Here is a 15,835-nt window from a genome sequence, read left to right as displayed (position 1 = left end):
TTCTGCTTGTCACTTTTCATGTAAAATTGATCAACACTCTAAATATTCTCAGGCTCTATATTGAATTCGATTAAACAAATTTCTGCACCAGAATGATTCAGCACATCGCACTATGGGGTTTCAGGCGGCCATAAATCGAAAAACCGACATACTCTAATTATTTTTTTGGTATTTTTTTTCGAAAATAAAGATTCTAACTAAGAAAAATCCAGAGTTTGAAAGTTGTAGGTTCAAAATTCACTGAATTGCTGACCTTCAAAGGCGAAAATGGTAAGAAAAAACATGTTTTTTGACAACAAAAATGATTATTTTTCATAGTTGTATTGTGTAGCTGTTTATGTATTTTTTCCTGCATCATTATATATATTCAGAAAGGTAATTGATTCAACTTTTTAATAACATTTTATAAAACACACTTTTACAGGCTAAAAAAATAATAAAAATCAAAAAAGATGGATTTTTATTCAACATTTATTTTTTTCAACTTTGCTAATGGAGTACTTTTTTTGTGTGCATTTGTGCGGTCTGAAAAATTTGCAGCTTAAAATTTGAACCATGTCCTAACTTGTCTACAAATTTCAAAGTGCACTTATGTGCACTTTTTGAGTTATGCCATTTTGAACATTTTGATTCATGCATGAAAATTAATGATTTCGCGTATACGCTTGGTTAAAATCACATTATTTACCTGCGGAAGCAGAAATGACGTACCTGCTATGTATGTTTTGAAAATGGTTTGATATTCATGACTTTGTTGGTACTTAGGTACGTTTAATAAAATTAGAAATTCCTATTCTAAGTATTTTACAGAAACGATTCGTCGAATATTCGTATCAGTTCGTTGTTGTGTTCTTTTGGAAGTATGGATAATAATACCGTAGTGTCCCTGTACGATATAACGAAGCACTATTTTGAAAACGTGAGAACTACTTTCGAGTATATTTGTAAGAATTACAACATTGCAGAACCATCACATGATCAACTCAGGGAAAAACCACCGAGGAAAAACTACGCATGTTGTTCTGTAGCTTCAAAACGAGGTATACAAAAGCCCATAGAAGAAGTTCATATTTTAAGTAATCTAACGACAATCGGTTACATAGTGATTTTGATTCAGAAGAATTTATCGTGGAAAACGTGATCAACAAAAAACGTGGACGAGAATCCATACAATGTTCCATAAAATAAACCGTCTAAAATTCTAAAACACCGCAAAAATCAAATTTTTTGATTGGAGGGGGTCTTCAAGAGAGGTGGATTTTAACTCAAGAAGAAGGAGGGAGATTGAACGTAAATCAGAAACTTTAACATAGCATAAACCGCCATTCCGTGCATCAAATAGACAGAGCAAGAATATTAAAATTCACCACATTAATGCATGTGGCCTCAAATATATAAAAAAATCGAAAATTAAACTTATTTTCTGGAAAAATATCAAAATTCACTTGTTTTCATTATACTAAGTACAAACAACACAAAAAAGTCTCAAAAAAGCAAAAAAATATTTTTGGCCGCTCGCTTATATGAAAATACCCCATAGTGCATCGTCGCCATCGTGCTAACTTGTCGTACGTGCATTTTGGGCCAAATTGAGTTAAGAACGCCATTTTGTGCAGCTCACAATGCCTCACCTTTTGACCTTCATAGATCCCCAAAATTCGATATCAATCCTGAGATATTAAATGAAAACCAAAAAGGCTCCGAAATTGTTTGTCACTTTTTATATGAAAGTAGTTTCAATCTTGTCGTGCTATCTTGCCACTCCATGAAAATTGATGTAAGTGCGACAAAAGGCCAAAGGGATTTCAGGCCAGGAAAGTCAGGATGCGTTTGTCGCACGTACAAGCTAGACTACCGTAAACATTTGTAATTATAACTCGGGACTCCAGCAACCAACTTCAACCAAACTTTGGGACAATGCACAGAATGGTGAGCCAAACAAAACGTGTTTGTTATTGTTTACATTGCGTGCTCTCGTTTTTGAATATTCAAGGTCATTAAAACGCATTTTTCTCGGAACGTCAAAATGGCGGGTGCGACAAGATAGCACGACGACGTCGACATGCCAGTTTTACTCTTCTTGAAGCTGCTGAAGAATGTTTTATTTGAAATCAATTGCATCTTAAATTTTTTACATTTTAGTGATGCAGTCATTGACTTGCTGGTTGACCATCACTGATGATGCTTTTCATAACTTTACAAGAAATAGGAAAATTGTTACCAACAAGTATCAACATGTGTGTACTGTTTTAAGCAACTTGTTGCAGGAATTTCGTCAATATATTGCCAGAGAAGCAAATTTTAAATATTCGAACAAAAACTCAAGGTAATGATGGAAGTCGTCACTTTTAACCTTTCATTTAAAAAATGTGGATTAGCATAGGTAAACAAGTAAACAAGTTCAAAGAAATCTGCAAATAAAAATATTTAAACACAGATACCGAATTATAAAATAATAAGCATGACCTCAACTAAATTGTTCACGATAAAAACGGTTAATATAACATTTATTTCTTCGAGAAATGTATTGAATAAAGATTTTGAATGTTATCCATTGCCAGCCAGCTTGCGCAGCATCCTTTGCACCTCCGCTCGAATCCTCTTAGTTCCGGTAAGCTGTGGCGCCGGTCTTATTCCTACTTTAATGCTCTGGACGGCGCCAGAAAAGGGAGCGCCAAGCTTCCTAATGCAATACGTTGCCCCAAAGGCAAACTGGTGACACGCGGAGTATTTAGCGTTCAGCGATTCGTCGTTTGGGTTGATCAGCTCGGCGAAGAATTCGTATCTGCCGGCTGCACCGTCAAAGTGCTCCAAGCGAAGCTGGAACGAGTTGGACCGTTTGAGTACGATTCCGATGCGCCACTGCGTTCCAGTTTTATCCTTGAAGAATTTCTCCACGTGGTTTGTTGGAGCATTTTGCTTCGTGAATTCATTCGTGGCTTCGGAGAAACGCTCGATTTGGAAGAAGACCGCGTCGAATGTGTTGTCGGATCTGAAGAGATTTGATTTTGTTAGTAAAATTGTTAGTTATTGTGAGATTAAAGAATATTACGGTTTGCTGATCAGCTCTTGATACAACTTTGAACACTGCAGGTGATATTTGAAGTTGGTTGGTCTGATGCTCACAGTCAGAGCTTGAAACGGATTCACTTCTGAATGAAGTATTAGCATGTGCGTTGCAGAAGTCGAAGCTACGCTAAAAATTTCCAGGACCTTTCGAAATTTGATGTGTGGCTTTTCCGCATCAATCTTCACCTCGTATCTATAAAAATTAATTGTTAATTGATTGTAATTTGTGTAGCTAATGTTCAAACTACCTTCCAGGGATTCCCGATTTCAGAGTTAGACTGAATGCACAAAAATTAGGTTGGCTGGCTCCACGAAACTTGTGATATTTTGGGAAAAAGTTGATCTTCCACCGATTACCAAAGTTGTCAAAAATCTTGTTTGTGTAGATATAACGGAAGTTTCCAGAAGGTTTAGGACTCACCTCCATTGGAAAGACTTCCAGTTCATAAATTTCGCGTGGTTCAGGTTCATTCATCTGGTCTAGTTCGTCAACGGTTGCTTGAAGCAATGCTTTAATATCCTTTCGATTTTTGATCAGATTTTTCAAATTATGTCCCTCAATCTCCGCTACAGTTGATTTGATCTTATCGATGTTAGCTTGCAGAACATTACTGAAGGTAAAATATTTCTCCGCCAGCTCTCCGCTGATGTTCTTCACGGTTCCTAGCCCGTTAAATCCGTCGACTAATTCCATATACTCGTACAGTTTGTCCATCGCCTGTGCCAAATCTGCTCGAATACTGTCAATGCTGACGAAGGAATGCTTCGCGTGGTCAGCATCTTTCGCCAGGCACTGCTTGCAGACGCAAACCTCACAGTCCGTACACAGCATGGTCAGTAGTTGATCATGGTCCTCACAGGAATACAACTTGCACTGATCCCTGAGCACGTTCCGCTGAATCTGACCGCGACACGTGGGACATCCTGCCGAACTTTCACAGCGCATGATGCACGCGAAACATAGCATTTTCTTGCAAGTCGTACAAAAAACCGGATTTTTGGCGTCATCCTGGCAAACGACACAATCCGTGTCCGCCAGGGATAGTTCCACAGGAAAGTACAACGCCGACATATTACTTTTTCGTTTTGCCATTTCGCAATCTAGAACAAACCCGGAATTCTTTAGTTTGTTATCGTTATTTTGCGGTCTCTTTCACTTTTGCTGATTCTTCAAACAATTAGTCACTCCCTATATGCATCCGGCGGCAATATCACGTCTCAACTAAACGCTCCAGCTGAACTGACCATATTTTGCAAAAGAGCGTTTACGACTTTATCAGCAATAGCCAATCAAAAGAAGGAACAGCTTTGTTTGGGTTACAGAAAACTGCTGCGACAGCAGAGATTTTCTCGGTGACCAACTCAAAACTGCTCGTGGCGTGGATATTCAATGGGTTCTGATCCGAGCTGGAATTTTTTTTTTTTTTCAAAAAACCTAATTAGGGGAAATATACCCATTTTGATCACACTAAGACGTTCGACCAATTCTCATCACTTTTGCCGTTTCTGCTATTAAATCAACATTTTCAGATGTTTTAACAATGGAGAGTTGCTTGCTCACTTTTATTTGAGCTATTTATTACTTTGGAACAGTCAAAAACACTTTATATAAGCTGTAATTCATGATCAAAGTGCTGATAGGCCGATAATAGAAATAGGCTGAGAAAGGGTATAGTTCCCCTAGTTGATTCAATTTATGCAAGGTTTACAAAACATTCATGCCTAAATATTATTTGAGGATATTTTTTTTAAATACTGCAAATTTTAAACCCTCAACATTGAAATACGATCCCCAAAACGCACCAAAACTATTAATCATGCACTTATTTCAAACCGCAATCCTGTACACTGCACCGAGAAGGCCCGGAAGTGAATTCACAAATAAACAAACTTACTAATTCCAAACTAACTGCGGACAACTGCAAACTGCAGTTGCGTTCTCGTGAATGGTTCCAGATGGACTGTGGCTTGCTGACTGGCTTTAGTGATTCACGATCGAAAGCGTGAGGACCAACGCGATCGGGCTTTGCATGCAAGTTGCATCGAAGTTGTGGCCGGGTATAGTATACTTGCAGGAGCTGATTAAAATTTAAAAATTTGGTGAGACACGTGTTGTGGAAATGAAAGGAAGAAAATTGCCAGTTTAGTGTTACCATACGTACTTTTTTAAGCTGAAAAAAATGAGTACTTACACGATTCCCAAGTTTTGAGTTCAGTGCTCCGAGTGATATAACTTAACCTCGAGCTAGTGAGAATAATACTGTTTTTATTTGAATTGCATATTTGTAGACTTAAAATATTGAAAATACAAGCCACGATTTCACCAATTGAATGAAAAAGTGTTTTAAAAGGTTTCTAAAATTTATTAATATTAAAGAAAATAAAATCGCGAAAAAAAACCTTTTTGCGGTGCTGTACATTGAAAAAATTAAATTATTCATTGCCCTGGCGTTCTCGATTGCGAGATTCCTACTCGAAGTTAGGTGTCGGAAGGCTTGATTGTTGAGGCAATTGCAAACCTCTTTTTACACCTAAGCTTCCATCCACCCCGGGATTCGAAGCCTACCAGCGACTCCACCGAGGCAGGACCCAGGGAGACGACTCCTATACCTGGATTGAGCTAACGACCTAACCCTCTCGAAAAATGCCACCGGGACCGTCTGGGATCGAACCCAAGCCGACTGGGTTAGAGGCAACCACACTTACCCCTACAGTGGCTCACGGATATATGAAAAAGACAAAAGTGTTCAATTTCGAACGCCTCAACCGGAATTTTGTAGCAATATGGCCCCAAAACATAGCCTGAAATTTTGAGCGCATTTGGTTAAGGTTTAGAACTTCCACCATTGACCTGAAGTTATAAATAAATTTCAATAAATTTAATTTATTTATTTTCAACTTTTTAACTCTTCTTCGAGTATATTTTCCTATGCCCTATGAATTTTTCTCAAAGTAGTGGTTTCTTATAGGTTTCGATCTGGGGAACAACTTTGTAGAACATCACAAGGCGCTAGGAATTAATCCCGGAAAGATACAGGCAAATTTTTAGAGCACGTTAAAAAAAAATTCCTAGCTCCAAAAAATATCCTGTATCTTTTCAGGATCAATTCCTAGCGCTTTGCGATGTTCTACAAAGTTGTTCCCCGGATCAAAACCTATAAGAAACTTGAGAATAAGAAAATTTGATTGGGTTTTGGGAAACTTTATCTAAGAAGAGGTTAAAAGTGAAAATTTCCCATAGTAAATCTTTAAAAGTTCCATACTAACTTCAGGTCAATGGTGGAAGTACTAAACCTTAACCAAATGCGCTCAAAGTTTCAGGCTATGTTCTGGGGCCATATTGCTACAAAAATCCGGTCAAGGCGTTTGGAATTGAACACTTTTGTCTTTTTCATATATCCGTGAGCCACGCTACCCTACACCTACATATTGATTTTTTTTAATTCTAAATATTTTATAACGGGCCCAAATTTGCTAAGTATGATTATCAATGCAGAAAAATGCATATCAGATGGGTTTCAATTGATTTGAATTCAATTCAATTCAATTCAATTCGGTTTTATTGGTGAATAATCAAGATACAATGAGTTATTTTGAAGTGCATAACAGAGTTTTGGAGTTCCTTACAGCTGTGTGTTGCATCATAATCCATTTAGGAACAATTATTTCTTTAACTAAGGCACTAGCAAGAGTAAGAAAAAACTATAAAAAAAACTTACAGAAATTGCAAAGAAAAGGGGATAGAGGAAGAGAAAGCTTATATCTAGATCACAGGTAACTTATCCTTTGTAGATGTGTTTGATCATCAGTTCCCCAAGGGCCAGGAATTGTTCTGCCTTGTTCCGGCAGCTCCGAAACCGCGTCATCATCTCCCCCGCGAGAGCAAAGAACTCCGGCAGGGTGAAGAGATCTTCCCCGGTGACTTCTTGCTGGGCCGTACTGCCGCTACCGGCAGCGACCACGCTGGCGAACGAACGCCCCCAACCAGGAGGGAACGCTGAGTTTTCCGCTGGAACCGTACGCTGTCCAGCTGCAGGAACGGCTGCGCTCTTACTTCGCTGAGGAGGGTGGGACGCTTTCTTCTTCCTCTTTTCCTGCTCCTCGAGGTAGGCCTTGCGCGCGACGCATCCGCGGTAATTGCCGGTATGGTTGCCGTCACAGTTCGCGCACTTTACGCGCGGCTTGGTTTGTTCTGCCTTGTCCCCCAAGTCCGCCTTTCGGCAGTGCGCACGCCTCCGAGAGGTGTGACTCACCGCACTTCACGCAGCGGGGCCGGAGGTTGCAGTTCCGCGAGCCGTGGCCGAATTTCTGGCAACGGTGGCATTGCGCTACGTCCGTCGGGTTCTTGGTGTAAAACCGCCAGTTTACCCAAAAACCGTCCAACGTTTTAGTCCGCCGCAGGTCTTGGATCTTGACGGTGCCGCGGTCGAAGTACAACAGGTACAGTGTGTGTGTACCTGTTACCGTTGTCTTGCGCGAGAGCACTTTAATCTCCCGCGGTTTTATTCCGGCGTCCGAAAGGTGACCCTTCAGGTCGGAGACGGGACGGTCTTGATAACCCTGCAAGACGACCTTAACAGGGGGCTTCTCGGGGTTGAATGTGTAGAAGTTGAAGTTGCTACGCTTCAATTCTTCATACACCAGGTCGAAATTCTTTTTGGTCAGTGTGATCACTTTCACTGCCGACTTACCGATTTTCAGACAATATCCGAGGCCTTCCAGCAACTCGTCAACATCGTCCGCTAACGTGTCCAAAACAAAAATTGGAGGTGGCCTACGTTCCGCTGGAGAGTTGTTCTTTTTTGACGTCGGCACTTTTTTCCGTGCACGACCATCATCGTCGTCGTCGTCGTCGGTAGTGCTGCTACCGTCAGAGTTGTTATTTTCTTCGTCGTCGCTCAGCATCTGGAACTCGTTCCTGATGGGGATGTTGGCGGATGTTGATGTGCCACTGGTTGTGGCACCGGAAGTACCGGAACGGGTTCGCACTGGTGATCTTGGGACATATCCGGGATGTAGTAACTTTTGTCGATGCCTTCTGCGTTCACGCTCCCCTGCGCGATGGCGGTCGACACGGCGTTGGTTTGTTTACCTTTTGCACACGGCCGGTAGACGAACTTCGCGGGTTTTCGAGGCCGCACTCGAACTGCCACGGCCACGGTCGGCCTTTGGCATGCTGGAGAAGCAAACTCGCGGGTAACCACAATCAATTACGGCGAAAAAAATCGAAAAAACGATGGAGCACTGAGCACTAGCTGCATGCTCTCGTGCGTACACGGAGGGAGCTGAATTGATTTGACTTCCAATTCCATTGAAATTTTTAAGTTTGAATTTCCAACAGCTGCAACGCTTGTTCACATTTTAGCATATATGATATTTTTATCAAACTGTTTTTGATTGCTCACGACTCGATTATCCTTAGGCCTCCGAAAAAAAAATCACCTCGGATAATCGAGACTTCGGATAATTGAATAACGAAAAAATAATAATTGGTTGTTGTCTAATTTTTTATTGTCGAGCTTAGGTATGACCCCTAATCTACGCTCAAATGATTTAGAATTTTCAAATCCTGGGTGGTGGCCAAAATGGCGGTTATGCAATATTGAAAAAATGCATTTTATTTTTTAATAGGAAATCAACAACTAAAATTTGACTAAAATGGGGTCGATGAACTCAAATTTTATGTTAAAAACCAGAAAATGAAAAAACATAAAAAAATGTTCGTGATTGGACTATCCGAAGTCCCATACAAACCTTCGGATAATCGAACTACAGATAACCGAAACTTCGGATAATCTAGGCTTCGGATAATCGAGTTTGGACTGTACAGAATCTGATTAAAATATGAATAACTTCTATTAACGTGTAAAAATACTAGGGTGGGATAAAAAAAAAACTCGCTTCACGATATGGCCTTAGGCGGAGACAATCTTGCTGTAAACCGTTTATTAGAAGTGCCATGCGCCTGCGTTATGGCTTTAGTGAACAAAAACGATCTGACAATTTCTTATTAGCTTAATAGCTTCGTTTTCTTATTCCTGAAAAAAAGCATTCGATGGCTTTCGAGATACGAAAAAAAAATCTTTGTTCAATGTTTATCGCTCAACTTAATTCCATTTATCAACTAGTCTTTATTGGTTATTAACATGCAACATTCGAAATAGCCTAAAACTAGCAACCTTAGTCCTTATCGTCCACTTCTTCGCAGTCAATCTCACTGGAAGAATCGGTATAAGTCTCGACCACTGTCCCAGCTTGTTGTCCGATGGTCACGGAATCACCATCCAAATTTTGTCCCGCATGGCCTTCGGGACTCTTTCCCATCTGGTGATCGTTGAGCAAACTGCTTGGATTCCCAAATGCCCGCTCCAAATCGGCAATTCCCGATCCAGTGCTCACTGGGGAAAGATCTCCGCTGACGAGTTCTGTAGGGCCAAATTTCCTCATGGTTCCATAATATCCCTCCATAAGCTCTGGTGGTCCTTTATAGTAGCTGCCGGATGGATCTTCGAGGGAAATGGGTTTGAAGCTGGTCGGAAGTCTATTTGGGAACGTGGTCGGGCCCATCGGTTTGTGGAGGTAGCTGACGGTGTAGCCATTGCTGGGTCTGGTGGCAAATGGCGGCTGTGGTTGGGATGCCGACGGCGTTGGTTGGTTTGGTGAAATTGGCTGGAAATGCCGAAGACTCGGATGGGTTGTGGTCATGTGAGGAGGGGCGTTCAGCAGGAGCGATTGGACATGCGCGGGTCCGCCGGGAGTTTGACTGAAGAGCCACAGCCGATCACCGACGACCATAGGCCGGGCAAAGTTTCCAATGCCAAGCTGGGAGTAGTAATGGGAGGCAAGCTGCTCAACGTCCGATGTGTACTTGCGTTTCCACTTGGTCCGACGGTTCTGGAACCAGATCTTGATTTGAGTCTCCGTGAGGTGTAACGATTTGGCCAGGGCAGTGCGCTTCGCTACGGACAGGTACTTGCCCCGTTCGAATTCCGTTTCGAGGGCTTTGATTTGGGCCGCGGAAAATGCTGTTCTTGGGCGCTTCTTGCGATCGTCGTTTGCTCCTGAAAAAAAAAGAGTAAACTTTATTTATTAGACTTGCTTGAGATTTACGTTTGCTATAAAATTTCTTTTTTTTTTGCGAAAATCATATTATAGATTATTGCAGAAATTTGAAAAATTGCTGCTGATGGAGACGCGTTGTGCTTTGTAAGTGATTGATTTTTCTTTTTATTCTTTACAAAAAATTGCAAGCCAAATTTAATCTTAAATGCATTTTTTTCATTATGTTTATTAGGTCCTTTTCGGTACTGGGACCTGGCTAGGACCGAGTCGGCTTTTGTAATTACATTGTTCTTAATGTGTAATTACAGAGGATCTTGTGTGTAAATCTTTAATGTTTTGCATAAAATAAATTTTGTTGTTTTTTTTTTTCAACAAAATGTTTGTGAATCTGGTACAGGCTGATCGTATGAAATATTTTTCTATTCTTTTTATCGATTTCCTGAAATCCGTTTTTTTTGCAGATTGAACGCAGTTGAATTTAAAAGCACTCAAACGTAAAAAAATGTAGTCAACCCGGTTGCAACATTTGCAAAATACTTATACCGTCATCTGAGGCGGATCGGGATACGTGGCCAAATAGGGGTAGCTATTTTAGCAATGTTGTAGCCAAATATTTTGATATTTTTGATTGATTTCTGTTAGAGCAGATTCGAAGCTACAAAATGTGTGCATCAATTCCTAAATTTGTATCGACCTTTTTTTAACTGCTCTTTGTCCCTATTCAGACTGTAGTCCCGATTCACCCTAGGTGACGATAGCATATCTATTATTAATCAAGTTTTGTAAGCGTTTCCATAAATAATTAACCTACTGAACTAAAACAACCTTCCGAAAAGACTATTTTAGACGTTGACGTGAAGCAAATTAGGTGCGCCCAAAAGAAACTAAAAAAAGTATTTTCCCAAACACGTTTATTTGTGCTCATCCGCGCATCATCGGTTTTCCTGTCGAAAAGTCATCCATCATTTTTAAAAGGCATTTAATCGTTTTCTAATTACTTCTAAACGACAACCCAAAGCGTCTCAAGTGTGAGTTGACATGCTCGTTGGGTCGGACGAGGGTGGGGTCGTGCTAAATTAGAGCAAACAGCGTTTTTTGTGGTTGCCGTATGTCACTGACGGTTTTTTGAAACATTTTTTTTTGCGTTATTTATTACATAACGCCAATTAGAGTGCCCAAGTGACTAAATGTATGCCGTGGCCGTGATGTAACGGGTTTCGCCTTGTATGCGGAAGGTGATGGGTTCGATTCCTGTCTGGCTCGGCAACGTCAGATCAGATAACGTTTTTTTAAATGTACCATCAGGAAAATCGAAGAAAACAATTTGCATTTTTTTGATATCATCAAAGGGTATCAATTACGAGGTTTTAAATCCTTGTCATTACTTCTTTTCTTGTAATACTTTGAAATTAACTTATTTCATATAAGAAAAGCACAAAGGCAAAAAGAATATTATTTCCGTTGATAAAATTATATAAATTAAATTGACGTTAATCAAGCTCAATTACCGTCATCTGGGCGAATACGGACTACAGTTTGAATAGGGACAGCAGAGTTTAGAACACTTAAAGGTTTTAAATTTGGAAATGGATGTACACATTGTGTTTGTCTGAATCTGTTCTAACCGAAAACAACCAGAAAAATAAACATATTTTGCTCTAACATAGTTAAAACTGCTGTCCCAATTCGCCCCATGTATCCCAATTCGGCCCAGTTGACGGTAAATATAAAATTGTTCTTCAGTTACAGCTTGTAAATTCCAAATTAGATTTTTAGATTTGGTAAAAATCTTGCTATTTTTTTATATTTTTCTTTATGGGAGGTGGATAAAAGCTCCCTTGATCTTTGGCTGGTATTATTCAAAACACTTTTTTTTCAAGAAGGCACAGAACCTCATCTCATTGCACCAACAAATTCACAAAACTCTAATGAAACAAGACGGCGTTCGTTCAGTGTTTTTTTTTCTGAAATCTCGTCCAATTTCCTACAAGCTTGTTTTTGACCACTGTTTGTTACGATGCAACGGCTTCGAGATACAGTAATTTTTTAATTACAAAATACAAAAATATTTCAATAACTAACGCCCTTCTCAAATCTCATTTCCGAGTACAATTGGCTTCATATACACTAAAATAGCTTGTATGGGCCTAGGATAACATGTCTATACAAAGTTTCATTGGATTCGGAGAGGGGGTCATTCTCTGCCAACTCTAACGAGATCAAAAAAACGATGCCCTGACCCCACTACGATATGTGCTTCGATACTTGAGCAATTCTCTACAAAACCGGCCGATTTCGACCATTTTTATTTTTTGTATTTTTTGATTTGGCTCAAACTTTGTGGGGGCCTTCCCTATGACCAAAGAAGCCATTTTGCATCATTAGTTTGTCCATATAAATTTCCATACAAATTTGGCAGCTGTTCATACAAAAATGGTACGTATATATTCGAAAATCTGTAACTTTTGAAGGAATTTTTTGATCAATTTGGTGTCTTCGGCAAAGTTGTAGGTATTGTTAAGGACTATTTAGAAAAAAATAGGTACACGGAAAAAAAAATTTCCCGATTTTTTTATTAACTTTTTTTTCACAAAAACTCAAATTCCCAAAATACGTATTTTTTGATTTTCGAGATTTTTTGATATGTTTTAGGGGACAAAAATCCGCAACTTTTGAGCTATAGAGAAACATGGTCAAAAATCTGCCGCCGAGCTATGATTTTGAAAAACTTGTGATTTTGGAAAAATCGAAATTTCATACATAAAATTTTTGACCTCATTTTTTATGCAAAATTGAATTTGCAATCGAAAAATACTCTTAAGATTTTTTGATGAAGGGCTCCGTTTTCAAGATATAGCCACCGAAAGTTTGATTTAAGTGAAATATTTGCAGTTTTCAATTTTTAAAAATAGTGACTATGAGTGACCATTTCTAAAAATATATTTTTTGAGAAGTTCAGAAAATTTGCTATAAAATTGTCTAAGAGACATTGAAGATTGGACCTCTGGTTGCTGAGATACAGCGGCTTAAAGAAAAAGAAACACGAAAATTGAAGTTTTCTAAGTCTCACCCAAACAGCCCACCATTTTCTAATGACGATATCTCAGCAATTAATGGTCCGATTTTCAATGTTAATACATGAAACATTCGTGAAATTTTCCGATCTTTTCGAAAAAAATATTTTGAAAAAAATTAAATCAAGACTAACATTTTAAAAGGGCCAAACATTGAATATTATGTCTATTAAAAATGCTAGTATTGATTAAATTTTTTTCAAAATATTTTTTTCGAAAAGATTGGAAAATTTCACGAATGTTTCATGTATTAACATTGAAAATCGGACCATTAATTGCTGAGATATTGTCATTAGAAAATGGTGGGCTGTTTGGGTGAGACTTAGAAAACTTCAATTTTCGTGTTTCTTTTTCTTTAAGCCGCTGTATCTCAGCAACCAGAGGTCCAATCTTCAATGTCTCTTAGACAATTTTATAGCAAATTTTCTGAACTTTTCAAAAAAATATTTTAGAAATGGTCACTCATGGTCACTATTTTTAAAAATTTAAAACTGCAAATATTTCGCTGAAATCAAACTTTCGGTGGCTATATCTTGAAAACGGGGCCCTTTATCAAAAATCTGTAAAGTAATTTTCAATTGCAAATTCAATTTTGCATAAAAAATGAGGTCAAAAATTTTATGTGAAATTTCGATTTTTCCAAAATCACCAGTTTTTCAAAAATCATAACTCGGCGGCAGATTTTGACCATGTTTCTCTATGGCTCAAAAGTTGCGGATTTTGTCTAAAACATAAAAATCTCGAAAATCAAAATATACGTATTTTGGGAATTTGATTTTGTGAAAAAGTTAATAAAAAAATCTGGAAATTTTTTTTTCCGTGTACCTATTTTTTTCTTAATAGTCCTTAACAATACCTACAACTTTGCCGAAGACACCAAATTGATCAAAAAATTCCTCCAAAAGTTACAGATTTTCGAATATTTACGTACCATTTTTGTATGAACAGCTGCCAAATTTGTATGGAAATTTATATGGACAAACTAATGATGCAAAATGGCTTCTTTGGTCATAGGGAAGGACCCCACAAAGTTTGAGCCAAATCAAAAAATACAAATAAAATCCATTTCCGGTTTTGGTAGAGAATTGCTCACTTGATTACGAATGTGAGGTCTATGAGTTGCACGATCCGTTTAATTTTTAAACATTAGAAAAAAGGAACATCTTCCGATTTTGCTCATATTTGGCATGAGAGTTCCTTGGCCAAAATAATTAGACCCACATTTTTTTTAGCGATACGATGGTCCTATCCGAAATAAAGTAGTCCAAAAAGTTGTGTTTTTAACGATTTTCGCAAAAAATCAATTTGAAAAAAATTAAGACCACTCAAAAGAAAGGAGCTTTAAATGGAAAATACATTGCTTAATGCACCGACAGCTTTTTTTTAACATCTCGGAACCAAAAAGCTCGCAGCTGATAATATTTTTCAATGATTTTTCAGGATGGTTTACCTACTTCCTTTTAACAGGATTCTGAGATATGATTTTTTTGCTCGAGATGCGTGGTGCTTTATGCTCAATTAATGTACAGGATTTAGATAAATTTCTAATCATGATGATGATGATTTTTGAATATTTTTTTTAGCGAAAATCCCATGATTTGGATATGACCACCAGAATCACTAAACTAAAAATACGCGTAACTCCCTTGCCAAATATAAGCCAAATTAAAAGCAAATTTGATCTGGATCCTGCTCATTTTCGTTGACCAAATTTTCATCCAAATTAAGATTTCGGAAAGCACTAGAAAGAAGAACTTTAAATTTTTAAATAAATAACATGCTATACTCAAAATAACAAAGAGCAAGAAATCAGGGTTATGTATATAAAAAGCAACTGAAATAATTCAGAAGATTAATCTAACCTGTTCCACTCTCTTCCGACGCCGCTTCACTGCAGTTATCCGTTAATTCTTCGTTACAACTTGAATCCGGTGAAGTGGCACCATCCATGAACTGATCGTTTCCCATTTTATCTCCATGCTGATTTCCTCCATCACTGATATCACTGTTGTGTCCAAAGCTTACGATTCTTGGATCACTACTAGGTTGACTTTGCACACTGTGATTCTGATTATCGGGCTTCGCCAACAGGTGCTCGATACTGAAGTTGTTTTTCACTTTAATGTTCGTTTGATTTCCCTTGTTGATAGTTTCCATTATGATGTAAAAATGCACCCTTGGAACGCGCGTTTTCCCGACCGATTTTCCGTGCTTCTCGTCCGACGTGTAAGTTATATCTAAATCTCGGAAAATCTGTCGCAACGCAAAGCAGTTCTCTCTACTGCCAGCCGAGATCATGATCGCGGATGCTGCAGCCAGATCTGTTTTCCCAGAATGATCTCTCGTTTTCCACACACTCACACTCTCGGTTTCTCTTTTCCTCGTGTGTGTTTTTTTCAGAGCTTAGTTCTGTTAGAACGACAGAAAACGCCCCTTTTTCTCCGTTTCTGGTGTGACGATCGTAGCGCGAAGGCGTGGCCGTTGGAAATCATTCACATCATTTAGCTGAGGCAAGGCGATAAATCATGCTAATTACCGACGATGCCAGTGATCTTCTGTGAATTCGTTGTCGTTTGGGTTTGGTTGGGTTGATGGGCGAGGGCGCCCTCCTTGTTGCCTGGTTATTTGTG

At 38.8% G+C, this 15,835-nt stretch overlaps 2 protein-coding genes across 5 annotated transcripts; both read right to left on the bottom strand.

The window, feature by feature from the left end:
- Nucleotides 1-2,445: 2,445 nt before the first annotated feature.
- Nucleotides 2,446-5,040, bottom strand: LOC6035600. Of its 4 annotated transcripts, none has more exons than XM_001845698.2 (4): nucleotides 4,965-5,040; nucleotides 3,318-4,170; nucleotides 3,053-3,262; nucleotides 2,446-2,992 (listed from the first exon to the last, which is right to left on the bottom strand). In XM_001845698.2, the coding sequence occupies exons 2-4, from the start codon at nucleotides 4,160-4,162 to the stop codon at nucleotides 2,548-2,550; spliced, it is 1,500 nt and encodes a 499-aa protein (XP_001845750.2). In that variant the 5' UTR covers nucleotides 4,163-4,170; nucleotides 4,965-5,040; the 3' UTR covers nucleotides 2,446-2,547. The 4 variants fall into 4 exon arrangements, with proteins under 4 accessions (XP_001845750.2, XP_038121746.1, XP_038121745.1 ...); XM_038265818.1 differs by having other exon boundaries at nucleotides 3,318-4,476; nucleotides 4,965-5,031; XM_038265817.1 differs by having other exon boundaries at nucleotides 3,318-4,476; nucleotides 4,873-5,025.
- A 4,168-nt stretch (nucleotides 5,041-9,208) lies between these two features.
- On the bottom strand, nucleotides 9,209-15,517 carry LOC6035599 (ventral anterior homeobox 2b). The gene is made up of 2 exons (XM_001845697.2): nucleotides 15,068-15,517; nucleotides 9,209-10,130 (listed from the first exon to the last, which is right to left on the bottom strand). Exons 1-2 carry the CDS (start codon nucleotides 15,501-15,503, stop codon nucleotides 9,250-9,252), a joined length of 1,317 nt encoding a protein of 438 aa, XP_001845749.2. The 5' UTR covers nucleotides 15,504-15,517; the 3' UTR covers nucleotides 9,209-9,249.
- Nucleotides 15,518-15,835: the final 318 nt, after the last annotated feature.

The sequence above is a fragment of the Culex quinquefasciatus genome, chromosome 3, assembly GCF_015732765.1.
Source record: "Culex quinquefasciatus strain JHB chromosome 3, VPISU_Cqui_1.0_pri_paternal, whole genome shotgun sequence".
Taxonomy (NCBI): Eukaryota; Metazoa; Arthropoda; class Insecta; order Diptera; family Culicidae; genus Culex; species Culex quinquefasciatus.
The sequence above is the reverse complement of the archived record's forward strand: the minus strand, read 5'-3'. Positions and strand labels throughout refer to the sequence as shown.